At 38.8% G+C, this 19,431-nt stretch overlaps 1 protein-coding gene across 4 annotated transcripts in view; it reads right to left on the bottom strand.

Moving 5' to 3' along the window:
• The window catches only part of lepr (leptin receptor), a 117,236-nt gene that overhangs the window by 31,596 nt on the left and 66,209 nt on the right, over window positions 1-19,431 (bottom strand). For all 4 annotated transcript variants that reach the window (XR_011961130.1, XR_011961129.1, XM_072574070.1 and 1 more), the window contains exons 12-15: window positions 8,418-8,571; window positions 6,450-6,532; window positions 2,656-2,872; window positions 2,270-2,461 (exon numbers count right to left, since the gene is read on the bottom strand). Coding sequence is in view for 2 of the 4 variants with exons in the window: in XM_072574070.1 (XP_072430171.1) it covers window positions 2,270-2,461; window positions 2,656-2,872; window positions 6,450-6,532; window positions 8,418-8,571 (646 nt within the window). In the remaining 2 variants the exon portion in view is untranslated. The remainder of the gene's footprint in view (window positions 1-2,269; window positions 2,462-2,655; window positions 2,873-6,449; window positions 6,533-8,417; window positions 8,572-19,431) is intronic.

The raw sequence follows: 19,431 nt of genomic DNA, 5'->3' as shown, positions 1-19,431 counted from the left end.
TATTTAGGTCAAAACAACCTACTAGATTGGCACCTCAGCCAGTACCTTAAATGTTTACTTGTCTACACTGGTACACTGCCAAAATTTAGTCACAGAATCATGATAGTGTGGAGGCCAGCCATTTGGCCCATCGAGTCCACACCAACCCTCAGAAGAGCAACCTAACCAGACCCACTCCCTAGCATTTCCCATGGCTAACCTAAATATCCCTGGACACTCTGGGCAATTTAGCATGGCAAGTCTGCCTAACATGCATTCTTTGGACTGTGGGAGGAAACCAGAGCATCCATGCAGACTTGGGGAGAACGCACAAACTCCACACAGTCAGTCGCCCAAGGGTGGAATTGGACCCATATCTCTGGCGCGATAAAACAGCAGTGCTAACCACAGAACCATCCCAAATTACTTGATTGCACTTCCCAAATTCATGACCTCTACCTTCTAGAAGGACAAAGATAGCCTGTGCATGACAGCATTACAACTTCCAACGTCTCCTCAAAGTAACATACAAATTGATTTGGAAACACAGTGCCATCACTGCTGGGTCAGGACGCAGGCACAGTTTCTCATCAGCAATTATGGATAGATAGTAAGTGCTGGGCTTGTCAGTAAATAGCATCCACCATATTAAATAAGAAAAAAAGCCTACGTAATGCTACAGGTTAATAATTCTATCGGTTAGACTGTACGTCTAAACAAAAACCATTGACAAATCCAGGGAGGAATTATGAGTGAAAGTTTTTTCAATTTTGTGTAAAGATCAGGACCTATAGCAAAGACTGGATTAGGTTAGATTAGATTACTTACAGTGTGGAAACAGGCCCTTCGGCTGAACAAGTCCACACCAACCCGCCGAAGTGCAACCCACCCATACCCCTACATTTACCTCTTACCTAACACTATGGGGAATTTAGCACGGCCAATTCACCTGACCTGCACATCTTTGGACTGTGGGAAGAAACCGGAGCACCTGGAGGAAACCCACGCAGACACGGGGAGAATGTGCAAACTCCACACAGACAGTTGCCTGAGGCTGGAATTGAACCCGGGTCTCTGGCGCTGTGAGGCAGCAGTGCTAACCACTGTGCCACCTTTGAATTTGTATAATGTTTGAAATGGTAATTGAAACTTGCATGTCTTTTGTGCTCAGTCTAATTTTATCAAGACATAAATGTTAAATTGCTATAGACAGTGTTCTTGATATTGTATGAATAATGCTGTTGTTTCCATCCCATTCCACATTTCAACATAGAGGTTTGTTTTAATAAATGCTCCCTTTACTTGTTGGTTGAGTTTCATTTAACCAGACTTTGAAACTTTCTCTGTAACAGAGCTTAAAAACAAAAATATACATATTTATCAGGGTTGTTCATTGTTTATTCAAGCAAAAATATTTGGTTTGTATGTTCTTAAGCAGATTGCAATGGAAAAACTTGCTTTAAGAAATAAATATCTGAAGTAACAGAAATGCCCACAACTTGTATTCTTCCAATAAACCATTTTGCTTCCAACATTTCATTTTAAAAAGTCTGATATTATTGAGTAGCCCAATAACTTTAAAGGTCCTCTCGGGCCACAACTTAATAAAGCAATATTACACAAGCTCTGTTAAATGGAAGCCAATATTGGACCTTTCAGGTTTCTTCTACTTAACCTGTTTAGAGATGTTATGACAACCACTGGAGTAGACAGGACTTGTATCCAGGCTTCCTGACTCAGAGGTTATAGACACCACCACTGTGCAACAAGCAGCCGCTTAAGTTTTTCAAACAGGCTAAGATAATAGTTAAAAATCACAGTAGGTTATAGTCCAACAGTTTTAACTGGAAGCACACTAGCTTTCGGAGAGACGCTCATTCATCAGGTGGTAGTGTCGCTCCATCATGAAGGAGCACCGCTCCGAAAGCTGTTGTGCTTCCAATTAAATCTGTTGGACTATAACCTGGTGTTGTGTGATTTTTAACTTTGTACACCCCAGTCCAACACTGGCATCTCCAAATCATGACTAAAATAATCAGTTACATATAAAATATCAACAATGCAAAACAATGCTACTATTCTGTATTAACTACAACCTGCATTTTCTTAGCACCTCTAATACACTAAAATGACTCAAGGTTTTTAAACAGGTAAAATTTGATCATGAAAATAATCTACCTTTCAATCTCAGATGGAGGAAGAACAATGCTATTTCATCAACAGCACATTTGGCAGTCTTAAAGTAGAAGACATTATAAGAATTTTTATTAGAATTCAATAATAAACCTACCAAAAATATATGCGGTTGTGATGTTTGCAGCAGCTCTCATCCACTTCACCTTCTCCTCATCATTATTTGGCAGGCTTTTCCATTCTATCACAAATGATGTCAGTTCGGGATTCAGAGGAAACATGCTCCAAGAAACAATCACACAACTGTTGTTGATCATGGAGGCGTGAAGAGAGCGTAGAACCTCTACTGCTGTGATCAAAGATTTTTTAAAATTACAAATGAAAATAATTGTGAATACAAGTTCTTATTACCTAATTATTGAAGTTATCAATATACATTAAAATCTATTTATTAGTTTATGGTATATCACGTGTATTAGATCCTTATTGTGATATGCAAGAAAAACTATCATCTCAGAGACAACCATCGTCCATTGAACCAACCTTTGCTATTGTCCTTTGGGAAAATTAGTTTAACATTTTTTCTAGAAGAACCAATGGAATTGAAAGCAATCACTGTGACACTTCTAATTTCATTATTAAGAAGAAAGCTGTAAGTTGTAACATTTCCAGCATGTTCCAGCCAGGTAATATTTTCTGTTGATTCATATTTCAACATAAATCCTTTCACACTGCATAAGGCTTCATCTTTTGTCAGAGGCTGCATTGAAAACAAAAAAAAATTCTCAATTGCTGTCAAAAAGATTTCAAATGCTTTTTTTTATTTTGACCATTTGTAATTATAACCATACTTAGTTAATTAGCTAGTCATCAACGAAGTTGTCCATCCATTAAAAGTAAAGGTAAATTATAGTCAAGCAAACTTCCATTATTTGGCTGTGGCAATCTAGATTGCATATTTTTCAAAACAAGAAATGCATTTTTAAATTTCCAACAACTTTTTGCTATTTATCTACTTTTCATGCTTGTGTTTCGTCACCATATTGCTGTCTCACAAATGTAAAATGCTGTTTCTGTTGGATATTTTTAAAATGGGTGTTGGAGACATTCAACCTTAAAATGTATTGGAACTCCCCTGTCAGATGCTTTAGAATGAAACAATCTACTCTAAAAGCATTAATAATTAGCTGTAGCACCGAAGGCTAAACCAAATCAGTAGGCAGTCAGTCCATGTGACATTTTGTAAATCCCCACTTTGGAAATAGAACCAGTCTGACTCAAGTTGGGTTACAGCAGACGCTAATCTCACACCTTTAGTGCATTGTCTTAGCTGAGATGTCACCTATTTTTTATAAAACCTTAAGCTTTCTCGGGACTGTGACTTGAGAGAAGTCCTGGCATTTACATATTAATCAATCAAATCCTGCAGCCCCATTCTAAGTGATTAAAGACTTAACAGCAATCTAGATTTGTTCAATACATTGTATCAGTTGTATGACACTTCAATCTTTCACTATCAATTCTGTGTTCTATGATCTTTCCCCTAACTACCTGATGAAGTAGCAGCACTCCGAAAGCTTGTACTTCCAAATAAACCTATTGGATTATTGGTGTTGTGTGATTTTTAACTTAGTCCACCTAGTCCAATGCCGGCATCTCCACATTATGACTATAGATCAGGGCAGCAGTAGTGGAGATACACTGGGAGAGGCCCCTACAAAGGCCTAGGACTTTTAGCCTTCGTACATCAAGGGACTGGAAATTGCAACATTCCTTGGACTGTGCACTTTACAAAGAATGTATATTGTAAATCAAGAGTTTTGAAAATATATTAAGGTACCTAACAGTGAAATATGGTGCATCAAGATCAATTTTGTATTTACTGACCTCATTGTAATTTCCAATTTGAAATGTTTTGGCCTTGGCTTGATAGAGTATATTTTCTGAATATTAAAATTATTACATTCATACAGAGTGCAACATAGTACGTTGGGATCAGTTGAATTTTCTTGAAAATTCTGTAATATTCATGCCAAATGTTCGGTAAATCTGATTTTAAAGTTATTCTGTTTGTGCTTGGAACAAATTAAAAAAGTGTTGTAATAGTTTGGATTTTCTGAGCAGCAGTGGTGATCATTATCGCAGGACTTGAGAACTCATGGATCTGATTGGAAAGTTGATTATGGAGTTATACATATTAAAAAAAACTAGGTTTAAACATATCTTTGGTAACTATTCAGGTAAGTACCATGGTAATTGTACCAAATGTCTAATCCTAACACAAGAGTTTGGAGACCTTGCATAGGGAAAAAGTGAGAACTGCAGATGCTGGAGATCAAAGTCAAAAGTGTGGTGGTGGAAAAGCACAAGTCAGGCAGCATCTGAGGAGTGGGAGTAGCTACGGTTTGAGCATAAGCCTTTCATCATTGGCCTCATTCCTAATGAAAGGCTTATGCCCAAAACGTCGATTCTCCTGCTCCTTGGATGCTGCCTGACCTGCTGTGCTTTTCCAGCACCACATGACCTTATATAGGGCCCTAAGGAGCAGAGGAATTGTCCAATGGAAGTTAAACCATACTGGGGAATTCCCATGTTGGTCTGTGTGTCAGCACTTCCTTTAGGTCCCAATAGTTATCTTTACTAGTGCGTCTGGTTTCTGATGAACCAAAGAATGGAAAATTTGGCCCAATACATTAACCTAACTTAGTGTGAAAAATTCAGCTTTCCAATTGGAAAAAGTTTCATGGAAATGTGTTAAGTTCTAGCTCCATTGTTTGCAAGATCACTTTACTAACAACCCACTGTGAAAATTAATTTGGGTTATCTACTCAATTCTGTTAAAGACCTGTTAACTAAACAGAACACTGCCCTTTATAGTTTTCCTTTTCTCAGCCTGACAAATGCATCTGTTGGCTATCACAAAGCTAGGTACCGGGACTAGTTGTCTCGACTTCTGCAGAATATTGGAGGAAGCACTGGATCTACATTAGATGTATATCAATGACATTGTTGAGGGGACCAAACATATAGTAGACAAATTTTCTGATGACACCAAAGGCCAGAAAGTAGGTTGTCAAGTGTTTACAAAAAGATTTGAGTGGGAAAACAGTCAATTCATGGAATATGAAGTGAGTAAAAGTGGACTTGTCCATTTTGAAGGAAGGATAGAAAAGCACCATTCTATTTAAATGGAGAGGAGTTGCAGAACATGGTGGTATAGAGGGATCTAGGAGTCCTGGTATATAAATAACAATTTGCAGATACAGTAAGTCTACTAGTCCAATGGTTGTTTATATTTATAAGAGGAATGGAATATAAAAGCAGGAAATTTTTATTGGAGCTGTACAGAGCATTAGTGAGATCACTTCTAGAGCATTGTGTACAGTGTTGGTTTCCTTATTTGAAATACATAATTCCTTTAGAGAAGGTTCATTGACTGAGTGATGAGGAACAGGTAAGGCTTTTAACCACTGGAGTACAGAAGAATGAGAGATGATTTTATTGAAACCAATAAGATCTTGAGGGGATTGGATAGGATAGATACTTAAAGGATGCTTCCACTTATGGGGAGAATAAAAGTAGGGGACCAAGTTTAAGAACAAAAGGTCCCCCTTTTAAGATGGAGAAGGTTTTTTCTTTCTCAGTGAACTATTAGAATATGGAATTCTCTTTCCTAGAAAAGACTTGAGGCTGGGTCTCTATAGTTATTCAAGGTTGAGTTTGTTTTTGATACATAAGGAAGTAAAGAGTTTTATGGTGCAGACAGGAAACTGAAACTGAGAACACATCCAGATCAGCAGCGATTGTATTGAAAGACAGAACAAATACAAAGGGCTTAATGGCCTACATATATTCCTATGACAAAGTTAAGATGCTCTCTGGGAAGATCCCCAATGAAACTGCCAATAAAAATATCTGGAAACACTACTGGTCTCTTTAAAAAAAGTACACATGAGAATATGTAAAACATAAGCAAATGTCAGTGTAGAACACTTGCTTTTTAAAAAGGGTGCCAAAACACTTGCAAGTGAGCTTAAATCTATTTTAACATATGGAGTCCATTTTGGACTTTTGCCACTTCCTTATCTATTCCTTTCAGGCATCAAAGCTAAGACAATAGATAAGATAGGGTCACACCACGGCTTCCTCCAATGAGACAAGAATAAAATAGAATCCAAATGTTATCCAGTGGTGACTGTTGCCCAGTTTATCTAAATTTCTGTGGTGCCCATGGATTAGCCCACTGAATTAACATGCCATCGAGCCATGACACTGCCTACCAACTTCTTACTTCATTTCAATACCATACTTTATTGATCAGCAATATTTCTCCTTACCTTCCATTCTAGTGTGACGTGTGTATCCTTAGTCAAAGGATTCCTGTCTATAAATCTCCAAAAATCAGGCCCTGTTGTTGGTACTAAAGGAGAAAATATTAAAATAGCACTTTCATTTCAAAGTCTTCAGGAATGACAAGTAATTTGCAAAGTATGTTGTGAAATATGGTGATGGAGAATGGGGAAATTTATTGTGCAGAACTGAAAAAGGATGGATGAAGAAAAGAAAATAAAAGCTGAAATGCTAATAAATCAGTGTCGAAAAAGAAAGACTCACTAATGTTTCAGGTGCATTACTGTTGAAGTGCTGTATTCTCAAGTGCAATTCAGTTGAACAGATAATATGACTAAAAGCAAGAGGTTTCAGCAGATCTATATATCTTTAACATATAACCAGCTCAGATTACAGAGTAATTTCTTCACCTATTCTACATGACTGTCATACAAGAATATGAAAAACAAAACATTTACTTCAGTGGTCAAGCAGTAAATAGCAGTGCTGCAAAGAGACTGTTTTCCATTTTGTGATACCCAGTACCTAGATAATGCATTATTATCTAAGATACAATGTATGTTAGGCACAGAGTAAAGATTTCTGCCTATTTCAGCAATAGTTCACAATACGGGCGGCACAGTGGCTCAATGGTTAGTACTGCTGCCTCACAGCACCAGGGTCCTGGGTTTGATTCCTGCCTGTCTGTGTGGAGTTTGCAAATTCTCCCTGTGTCTGTGTGGGTTTCCTCCGGGTGCTCCGGTTTCCTCCCACAATCAAAAGATGTGCAGGTCAGGTGAATTGGCCATGCTAAGTTGCCCACAGTATTAGTCGGGGTAAATATAGGGTAGGGGAATGGGTTTGGGTGGGTTTCTCTTCGGAGGGGTGGTGTGGACTTGTTGGGCCGAAGGGCCTGTTTCCACACTATAAAGAATCTAATCTAATTGCATTTAAAAATGTCATTAACTGATTTAGCATAACCTGAAAACGAGTGTTTTTATGTTTTCTTTAAGCGAGAATTGAAACACACTGACTAAAAATGTCTAAAGTTAACTATACATATAATAAATATAAAAATATCTCCCCTCAATATAATATTTTTTTAAAAAGACAAAAGTTTGAAATTAATTGATGGCAAAGTATCAGCAGAGTTACAGACTGCTGGAAAAGTTAATATGTGGTGACATGACTCACTTTGATGACCTATTTGAAAAGTAACTAGTATCTTTGCTTTACGATGAGTCATTTCTAACTGAATAGGATGGCAAGTTTGCAGGTGTTAGTTTTGTCCTCCATAACAGCAGACATATTGTATACATGCTTGACTACTCAACAATGGAAAATGGTTATATTTGGTTATGTTAAAAACTTGTATTCCATCATGGAACATCTACAGTAGTCACGTTCTTGGACTTTATAATATTAATTATAAAATAGAAATTGAGACAGGCTGTTGCTCATGACTCAGTGAGTAATCTGCCAAATAGTGTTATGGTCAGCAATTGCCCTAAGATGAATTACACTGTTAATTGATTGCAGTTAAATGTGTGGTTAGAAAATTAAGCAAAGTCAAGGAGGAGAATATTAGATGGGACTCCTATTGTTCTACAGACTTCTGTTGAAAAAGCTTAAGAATATTGAATGAGGTCAAGATAGTCATCTTGATTGGGCTTTTTAACAAACACTCAAGTGTTTAAGGTCAGACATGAACAAAAGACACTGGGTAAGTCATTCTAGGGTTTGCAGAACGTGTAATCATACCCAAGGAAAATGGGAAGATTCAGAGAAAGAAAGAAAACAAAAATGCAGCTAATAAGAATGTGTAATAACAATGAACACTACTTTTTTATGTGTGGAAAATATAGTTTAAAAGAAGAGTTTAGAATCATTGCATACAATCTGAATGTGCTCATCGACAACTCTATTTTATGAGAATTTTAGTAGTTGCTGTCATAATGATAGTGCTAAGAGATTACCCTGGATATCTGCAAGGTTTGTGTACACTAAACTGCTCCATTCACTGTGGTATCCAGGTCCTTCAAATCTCGAACAACGTACCCGAACCACATATGTAACACAAGGATCAGTTACTTCAGTAATGATTGATGTTTTATTGACAGCAAATAAAGTCTGCAAAGAAAAACAAAAATGGTGATCAGTGTACAACAAAGCTGAGTACAAAGACATTTCGGCTTTTGGCCCCAGTTTGTGATAAATTAATAAAAGATGCGGCCATAATTGTTAGGTATGGCAACATTGAAAAAAATTCTCCACATCCAAGATTTTAAAAATAGAAAATTCACTCTTATTTGTTTGCCTTTAAGATACACAAAATAAATGGTGCTGGGTTTTGATCATTCTGAAAAGTGTTTGAGGTTTGATCTCAGCTCTGTACTGAATTAACTGACTTTACCAGAGTATACTAAGAACATGCTGGAAATGGTTTTGATATCACTGAGACAGAAAAAAATCAATAGCCATGGGAGTTGGTTGGGAGGGAGCGATGCTAGATAAGGAAAGAAATAGCAAATAGAGTTTCTTTTCCTAATAAGTTTTGAATAATCGCTCATGGAAGAACTATCAGAATTTATGGTTCCTGTCGCAAAATAACACTGTCTGCACCATTCAGGTTTTCAGAGGATGAATGGCAACTTAACAAAAGGTAAGGTCAATATAGTTGTGCCAACTTTAGGGCTGTTGACTTATTAAAAGGAGAGAAACTGACTGCTGGCGGTTTAGCCTGAGGGTTAGCCTCCTTCAGGTGAAGGGGAGACCTTCATGGTGACCTCTGCTAGTTTGGGAATTGAACTTCTGCATCATAAACCAGCCACCTCAGCTAACCAACCCATGCTATGTTAATACTTCTGACATTTTCTTCAAAAATCACCCAATGATAAGCACATAAATGTGACAGATAAGAATCCATTAAACATTCTTAGGAAAACTAATGTTCTGAAGGCTGCTGAGTTGTTTTATTACAATGTTCATCACCTAACTGTAAAAACACTACTGTTTAAGACTGCAGGTAAACCTTGGTTTCATTTGACATTTTCTCCGGACAGACCAAAAGCATTTTTCATATATATCAAAGCACAATTATAAGTGTTATTGGGGATACAACATTTATTCAAATGTAAATACAGGACATTGGTTAGGCCACTGTTGGAATATTGCATGCCATTCTGGTCTCCTTCCTATCAGAAAGATGTTGTGAAACTTGAAAGGGTTCAGAAAAGATTTACAAGGATGTTGCCAGGGTTGGAGGATTTGAGCTATAGGGAGAGGCTGAACAGACTGGGGCTGTTTTCCCTGGAGTGTCAGAGGCTGAGGGGTGACCTTATAGAGGTTTACAAAATTATGAGGGGCGTGGATAGGGTAAATAGGCAAAGTCTTTTCTCTGGGGTCAGGGAGTCCAGAACTAGAGGGCATAGGTTTAGGGTGAGAGGTGAAAGATATAAAAGAGACCTATGGGGCAACCTTTTCACACAGAGGGTGGCACAATTGTAACATTTAAGAGGCATTTGGATGGGTATATGAATAGGAAGGGTTTGGAGAGATATAAGCTGGGTGCTGGCAGGTGGGACTAGACTGGGGTGGGATATCTGGTCGACATGGATGGGTTGGACCGAAGGGTCTGTTTCCATGCTGTACATCTCTATGACTCTATAAGTATATACTTAACATGAAAAGTCTATTAGTCATTAAGACTGTTATTGCCATTGATAGATCTATTCAGAGATAGTTTAAATGCATACAACTCATCTCTAACAATAAATATCCTAAGCAACAAGTCTCTGATAAAGAAGAGGAGATAACAACAGGTAAAACTTAAGGAAATTACAGCTTGTGAAATCGTCCTGAATCTGCAAAAATAAATGATTAAAATTCAAGAACACAAATTCAAACATACTCATTTACTGGATTAGAAATCACACAAATGCCACCATTGTGAAAACAAAAGTCAATATAACACCTTGTGGTTCAATTGGTAGGCCCTCTACCCCTGAGCCAAAAGGCACTGGGGTTCAAAACTTGGAGTTCATGACTTGTAGACCATGGAAGAACTGTTCACAGTATGATTCAACTGTTTGTGATTCAATCTTTCAATATTCCACACATTGTCCAAGGGTAGAAACAAGTGTGAAGATATGTAAAATAAACTATTGTAGGCAGAGTATATTAACAAATTGATGAATATAAATGTCTTTGTATTCAAGTTTATAGTTTGGATTCAAACTTCAAATTGCATAGATTTGGCCTTTAATTCATCATAAGACTTTTGTAGTGATCAACCTGTTTAATACTTGCTTCACATTCCTGCTCTACAATGGCTTCATGTCTCCACAACCAATCACCCAAAATAACCACTGAAAAATACATATCAAGGTCTCAATTCTCCCACCAACCCTACAGAGCCCCACACACCAGCCACAGCTGGTGCCATTATCTGGTCTAAATCACTATTAACAGATCCTTATTCAGGTACATATTACTTTGAACAACCAATTTCAAACTCCTTTCCACTGCCTCTGATATAAACACTCAAGTATTTCAGTTCTTTCCCTTTACTTTTTCCCATTTTTGGCAGGATGCATCCTTTACCTTGAAACCACCACAATGGGTGCCGGCAAATAGAAATAATTTTATGTTTGCCAGATTGCTTTACTGTTGAGGTTAACAAGATAGCCAATTCAATACTATTTAAAAGAGACCCCATTGTGGACTCCCAGTCAAGGTGAATTGAATCCTTAGACAAAGAACCTGCAATAGAGACAGATAGGAATTATAACATTTTCTATGATTTACTATGGGTAATATAATGGGATCCTCTCCTTAGATTATAAATATATGCTTTTTGTAGAGCACACATCAACTGTCAAACTAAATGCATTTTGCAATTTAATACTGTTGAGCAAGACCCTATACAGTCTAAGCCTTCAGAAAGTGTCAAAACATATCAGCACACGTATCTGAAACAGACAGCATTTGCAATAAAGGGGGTTTATCACCTTTTGAAGGTCCCAGTGCACTTTGGTTTGTCCTGAGCTAGCTATTTACAGCCTGAAGGGGAACCTTCAAAGAGATCTTATATTGGACATGTTAAGCTGAAAGCAACAAAGTATATCTCCCAAAATATTCTGAATTAAAAATGGACCTCTTGAACTTCCTGACCTCACATTCAAAAATACATGGGCTACTACCAAACACTGCTACATTTCCCACAACTGCTGCCAAAAATAGGCACGTCTGAATTTCAGAGCATTCTAGTGATAGGTTAAATCTGACATTTAAGGTTAGAGATGTAACTGCTATATGTTACAAAATGAAAGGTGTGGGTAGGAATACCTGCAATAAAAGCACTCATCTCTCAAATAATCAAACGAAAATAAACTGCTGAAGTATTGCTATTTGAGTTTGTAACATCATTGGAGTCTTTCAATGAGATTATTTTGTTGTCATCACTTCCATTCATCTAATTTCCTTCTTGTGACTGACAGAAAACTGTCTAACACTCTCTATACGTCACATAGCAAGGAAATTATGGCAACATTTTTTAAAAATTAAAATTGGTTACCATGAAACATATCCAGAACTTCATCGCATCACAGAGATTCTAGATATAGATTCTAGATATGGACACAAAAATTCTAAAGGTTGATAAAGCAAATGAAGCAATCAACAATCCAGGATTTTGACCCTGTGAGGTTCAAAGAACAAAAAACAGGGCAGAATCTTACAGGAGTCCAAGGGATGTGGGCTATGCTGGGATCTGGTGTTGCCTATCTCAACATCAGGAGCATTTTGCTGCATCTTCTATGCTTTTGCTATGTAACAAGGTGGGTTTACTGCTAAGGGGAAAGTTGTCAATTAGGGGATTGTAGCTTGCTAGGTGTGGTACGGTGGCTCAGTGGTTAGCACTGGTGCCTCACAGTGCCAGGTACCCAGGTTCGATTCCAGCCTCAGGCGACTTACCAAATAAGCAAAATGTCAAGAAATCTCAGCATGGAAATCAAAGCAGGTACTTGATGACTTCAGCTCACCATTGGTTGTGATATTTGTCCATGTTGCACATCATGGCACGTTGTACAGGCCCCAGCTACACGCACCCCTCATATATGGACTTTGGCATCCAATATTTATCAACCCCTCATGACTATCATGACACCTCTCTGATACACTTGCAGGATGTCTATGAAACACAGACCTGCATTCCCAGTTGTACCATCAACAGGGATTGAAAGGCTGCAGCAGGAACACTTTATGCACATGGACTAGCAACTCGCTCACACACTGGACCAGGCAATATCTCAGGGCTGATTGCTTAGTTATAGGGCTGCTGAGCATGGAAATTAATCTAGTCCCATTTGCCAGCATTAGGCCCTTATCCCTCTAAACCTTTCCTCTTCATATACCCATCCATATGCCTTTTAAATGTTGTAATTGTACCAGTCTCTAGCATTTCCTCTTGCAGCTCATTCCATATATGCATCACCCTCTGCGTGAAAAAGTTTCCCCTTAAGTCCCTTTTAAATCTTTCACCTCTCACCTTAAACCCGTGCCCTCTAGTTTTAGACTTCACCACTCTGGGGAAAAGAAAAGACCTTGACGAGTCACGCTATCAATGTCCGCATGATTTTATAAGGTCAGCCCTCAGGGAAAATAGTCCCAGCCTATTCAACCTTTGACTATAGTTCAAACCTACCAACACTGGCTTCATCCTTGTAAATCTTTTCTGAACCCTTTCAAGTTTCACAACATCCTTCCTACAGCAGGGGAGACTAGAACTGAAGGCAGTATTCCAAAAGTGGCCTAACCAATGTCCTTTATAGCTGCAACATGACCTCCCATCTCCTATATTCAATGCATTGAACAATAAAGCATACCAAATGCCACCTTCACTATCCTATTACCTGTGACTCCACTTTCAAGGAGCTATGAACTTGCACTCCAAGGTCTCTTTATTCTGCAACATTCCCCAAGATCTTACCAATAAGTGTATAAGTCCTGCCCTGATTTGCCTTTCCAAAATGCAGCACCTTACATTTAAGTAAATTAAACTCCATCTGCCACTCCTCGGCCCTTGACCCATCTGATCAAGGTCCCAGTGCACTCTGAGGTAACCTTCTTGGCTGTCCACTACATCTCCAATTTTGGTGTCATCTACAAACATACCAACCACACCCAAATGCTCTCTTAGTGCACATTAAATTTTTGGAGGGTGAGGAATGACAGTTTTCTGCATGACAGTGTGTTACCTCATTCCCAAGTACCAGCAGCTTCTTCAGTAAGCACACAGCCTGAGCAGCAAGCAGGCAACCAGACTTGTAGTCTAAGAGAGTGCTCCTCACCAAGGTCCATGGAGATACCTCTCAGTCTAATTGGCAAAAGTCATGGGTTTGAAAGGTTCTGCCAAAGAAATCCAATGTGCTGATGGAGAAGATAGTGAAGGTTTAAGCTGGTGAATGGTGAATGAATCAAGACGTTACATTCACTTATGAACAAGGAGCAGAAGTAGGTCTTTTAAGCCTGCTCCATCATTCGGTAACATCACAGATCATTTGCTGGTGTTCTAAAATCGAAATTCCCCTTTACCCTCTATAATGTTTGAACCTCTTCCCTAACAAGAATCTGTCTACCTCTGACTTAAAATGTTCAATAATCCCAATGTCACCACTTCCTGAGGCAGACAATCTCCAAGTTGTACAACTCTTTGAAAGAAAAAAAATCTCCTCATTCCTGCCCTAAAAGGGTGACTCCTACTTTTAAAACAGTGTTCCCTAATCCTGGACTGACCCACAAGAGGAAATATCTTTTCCACATTGGGAGGAATGATGGCTCAGTGATTAGTACTGCTGCTTCACAGTGACTGTCTGTGTGGAGTTTGCACATTCTCCCTGTGCCTGCATGGGTTTCCTCTGGGTGCTCCGGTTTCCTCCCACAGTCCAAAGATGTGCAGCTAGGTGGATTGGCCATGTTAAATTGCCCATAGTGTGTAGGGGCGTGCAGGCCAGGTGGATTAGCCATGGGGAAAACATCTTTCCTCATAAGGTAACCACCTCATCCCAGGATTGAATCCAGTACATCTCCCTGAACTACCTCAAATATATTTACATCCTTCCTTAAATGAGACCAAAATTGCACTGTGTTCAAGATAAGATCTCATCAATACTCTATATATCTGAAGCATAATCCCCTTATTTTTATATCTAATTTTCATAATGAAGGATAACATCCCATTAGCCTTCTCAATTATTTACCCTAGCTGCACACTAACATTTAACATACACTAGAATACCAAGATCCCATGGCACTTTGAAATTCTGCACTCATTCTTGATTTAAATGTTACTATGCTTTGAACTGAGCAAGGATCACCGGACCAGAAATGTTAACTCTGATTTCTCTTCACAGACGTAGCCAGACCTGCCGAGCTTTTCCAGCAACATCAGTTTTTTGTGGTATGGCTCCAACCTGTGAAGTCTTTCCTCTGAATACCATGAGCGCAGTTTTTCTTGGGTTCCTTGATGTTACAGTTGGTCAAATGCTCCCATCATGTCAAGGATGGGAGCTCTTTCTCAGCTCTTTCGTCAATGTTTTAACCAAGACAGTAATGACCCTAACTGAATTCAAACTAAGCATTGTTGAGCATGTTATTCTTGTATAGCTGCTGTTCGTTAGAACTTTCATTACTTTGCTGTTAACCTGCACTGATGGGCAGCAATTGACTGGGTCAATTATGTCCTGTTTTTTATGGACAGGACAGAGCTGAGCAATTTGGCAGGTTGATGCTCTGACTGTAGCTACAAGGGTGTGTCGTTCTGCAGCATCCATCTTAAGTACTACAACCAGAATGCTGCCAGGTCCATAGCCTTTACAGCATCCACATGGAGAGAATCAATTTGGCTGAATACTGAGATCCATGAGGATGGAGAGCTCAGAAGGAGCATGAGATAGATCATTCACATGTCAACTCTGGCTGAACACTGTTGCAAAATTTTCAACTTTATCTTTTACATTGATGTGCTGGATTTCCCCAATTGTTAACATTGGGAATACTTGTGAACCAGGCAAAAGTGAGGACTGCAGATGCTGGAAACCAGAGTCTAGATTAGAGTGGTGCTGGAAAAGCACAGGAGGTCAGGCAGCATCTGAGGAGCAGGAAAATTGACGTTTTGGTCAAAAGCCCCTCCATTCCTGATGAAGGGCTTTTGCCCGAAACATCGGTTTTCCTGCTCCTCGGATGCTGCCTGAACTGTTGTGCTTTTCCAGCACCACTCTAATCTAGATACTTGTGAACCCTCCTCTCAGGTTAGTTGGTTAATTTTTCACCACCATCATGGGAGCATTTGACTAAGTGCAGCACCAAGGATCTAAGCCGATGTCAATGTGACCAGATTACAGAGCATTGATTTGATCTATTGTTGTGGGCCTGCCCGATTCTATCGAATCCTGTTTCCAGTGTTTGGCTCATAGTAGTCCTGTATGCAGCCTCACCAAGTGATATCACAACCTTAGGTTTTCCTATTTCGTTCCATGCATGCTTTCCTGCACTCTCCATCGAATCATGGTTCATTCTAGATAGTAAAGGTAGAGTAGAAGATATGCCAGGTCATAAGGTTACAGATTATGGTTGAAAAGAATTCTGCTGTTGTTGATGTTCTACAACTCCTCATGGATGTCCAGTTTTGAGTTGCTGTGGATATATTTTACTTAGCATAGCAGTAGTGCTACACAACACAATAGAGAGCATCTTCATTAAGATGGGACTTCATCTCCACAAGGAGTATGCAGAGACCACTCCTACTTACATTATTATATGCATCTGTAAGAGGTAGATGGCAGAGGACAAGGATCAAGCTTTTTCCTTTTTTTGGTTCTCTTGCCTTCAGTTGCAGGTCCAGTCTAGTAGCTATGTCCTTCAGGATTAGGCCAGTTGCATCAGTCATGCTACTTATTGGGGCTACTTCATTGATAATTCATATGTTTTAGAATACAAATTTTAGGCTTAATAATTAAACTATTACTCATAGATGATTGATTTCTCCAGTAGATGCTCTCAATCAGTAAGCATGAGTTAACTATAGTTAAAAACTAACTAGTGTTTATCTTACAAGTCAGAAACGATAATGACAATCTTGAAAAAAGAATGAACTTGTAATGAGACCATGCACTCTGAGTGTAAGGCTGTATTAGAAGTATAAATTATTCATTTGTTTTACTGAATCAAGGAGTTATGCTAAATATAAAACAATTAAATTGCATTTCTGTCTGACCATTTCTTTTGTCTGACATCAAACCATGTTGCCATAGAGATACTGATTCAGGGTGGAACCTGCTTAGAAGGTTCTTTTGTTTAATTTATGTGTCTCTGTTGCTGGCAGTTTGTAATCAGTTCAGTTGTGAACAGACAGGGCAGTAACAGATTTGGTCTTGTGTAGATTGCAATTCACTGAATTAGGAGAGCCAAAACAAATAGATGTTGGTTAGGCAAGTCTGTACTTCACAAGGAGAAAGAATACTATCTTTATCATGCACCATGTGGAATATAAATGAGGGCTCTATCTCGGTTTGGATTTCATTAGAAAAAGCAGCTGCATGAGTTGCATAGCTTAAAGCTACACTGGCCCTCACTGACTCTTGAGGGAGAAAGAAGCCAAAAGTCAAAGTGAAACTTGGCCAATAGACAATAGACAATAGATGCAGGAGTAGGCCATTCAGCCCTTCGAGCCTGCACCACCATTCAATATGATCATGGCTGAAAGGGTGAAAGGATCTGCCAGGATCTAGGAATTAACCATAGGACCAGTCACAAAGGCAAAGAATGCTGGAGAAACTCAACAGGTCTGCCAGCATCTGTGAGGAGAGCATAGGAGTTGAAGTTTTGAAAATCAGAAATTGATGGAAAAACTCGGTAGGTCAGGCAGCAGCTGTGGAGAGAAAGTAGAGTTAACATTTGCTGTGCCAGAAAGGACCAGTAAATGGAGGAATGCCACTATTATAGGGAGAACAGGGAGAGCCATTGGCAAATATAAACATTAGCTAAATATGTAAGATGAGGGACAACAGGTAAGATACATGGATTGTGAAATCTTCCCTTTACTCTAAAGGTCTTCCCTTTACTCTAAGGCTGTGCCATCGGATCCTAGTCTCTCCCATCAATGGAAACATCTTCCCAACATCTACTCTGTCCAGTCCATTCAGTATCCTGTATGTTTCAATTAGATCTCCTGCTTCAGTCTTCTAAACTCCATCAAGTATAGACCCAGAGTCCTCAAACATTCTTCATATGAGAGAATCTAGACTAAAACTCCCAAGTCTCTTTGCACTTCAGGTTTCTGAATTTTCTCCAGATTTAGAAAATAGTTCATGCGTCTATTCTTCCTAACAAAATGCATGACCTCACACTTTCCCATGTTGTACTCCATCTGCCACTTTTGTGTTCACACTCCTAACCTGTCCAAATCCTTCTGCAGCCTCCCCACCTCCTCGATGCTACCTGTTCCTCTACCTATCTTTGTATGAGATGAAGTCAGATTGGCGCCTTTGGGTTTTGAAGAGAACCTCACTGTTCGAGATGTTAGAGTGGATTCTCCTACTGCAGGAAAGGTTATCCAGGGATCAATTTTATCTCTTTAGCAACATACTTGTGGAAAGTACATCAATCAATATAAAATTACATTATTGCAGGATGATAATCTTTGAAGGAATGTATTTTTGAAACCACCTAAAGAAGGATGTGACATACAGAAGAAGCCATCGGAACTAAACAAATGGGTTAAATGAAGCAGCAAGGGTTTGGTATTTCTCAGCTAGATCCATTGTGCTGAAAGTAGGCTGCATTCAGTTTAAAGCAGACTCAGCAATATTGTGCAATTAGCACAAAGAGAAAACGACAGGCATGATGCACATTAATGATATTCTGTGGGAAGATGCTTCAGAATTTAAGTGATGTGTGACAGATAAAGTAAAAAGGGAATTTATGATGGGGAGTCAGGAGTTGGGCAAGAGGGCTGACCTTTAAATTCATAGGATTGAAAATTAAGCATGACTATCTAGGAGTCACTTTGGATCAACAGTCTTACTTGAAAAATGTTAATTACCTTCCAATAAATTGGGCCAGGTCCTCACAGAAAGATGATAATGCATCCAGGTAAGAATCAGAGCCATAAGAAGTTTGATTCAATAGTTTAATAAGTTGGGCACTCAGACTAGACCTGATTCCAGTTATGATGTATTGGAATGAGAACTGTGATGAATAAATCACAGTTTATTCCTCCTGTGAAGAGGAATAAATGTTGTCTGTAGCTGGGAAGCCAAGAAAATAAAACAAAAGGTAATTAAAAGTATATTACTTGGTGAAACAGTAGCACTATTGGAAACTATAGATACAGGGATGATTCATCAAATATTCTAATGGGAATGCTATACAACTGGGCAATCTGACGGAAAAAGTGAGGACTGCAGATGCTGGAGATCAGAGCTGAAAAATGTGTTGCTGGAAAAGCGCAGCAGGTCAGGCAGCATCGAAGGAGCAGGAGAATCGACGTTTTGGGCATAAGCCCTTCTTCAGGAATCCTGATGTTTCAACTGGGCAATCTGAGACAAGTTTTTCTCATAAAACATCATGTGATATCTGTTCTTGCTCGGGTAATATACATTCACCCAAGTGTGTTGCTGACAACAGCTGAAGATTGACCTTGCTTGCATAAGGGAAATGTTTGAAAGAAAAGAATTTTCTGAAATAAAGTGAGTTGACACAGTTCAGCAGTTGTCAGATTGTTTCACAAAAATGGTGGAAATTATTGGAAATCTTCAAAGATGGGCACCTGGTGGTATGGGGAGCAATAAGAACATTGAAAAAGAAACAATTTTTATGAACGCACTTTCAGATTAAACATGTTATCTTTTTGGTTTAAATGAAAATGAGAATATGGAAGCTTAATTATTTTATACAAAAATTTAAAAATATTTTGTCAGTGATCAGCTGTAC

The sequence above is a fragment of the Chiloscyllium punctatum genome, chromosome 7, assembly GCF_047496795.1.
Source record: "Chiloscyllium punctatum isolate Juve2018m chromosome 7, sChiPun1.3, whole genome shotgun sequence".
Classification (NCBI taxonomy): Eukaryota; Metazoa; Chordata; class Chondrichthyes; order Orectolobiformes; family Hemiscylliidae; genus Chiloscyllium; species Chiloscyllium punctatum.
This window is presented reverse-complemented; position numbering and strand designations above follow the sequence as displayed.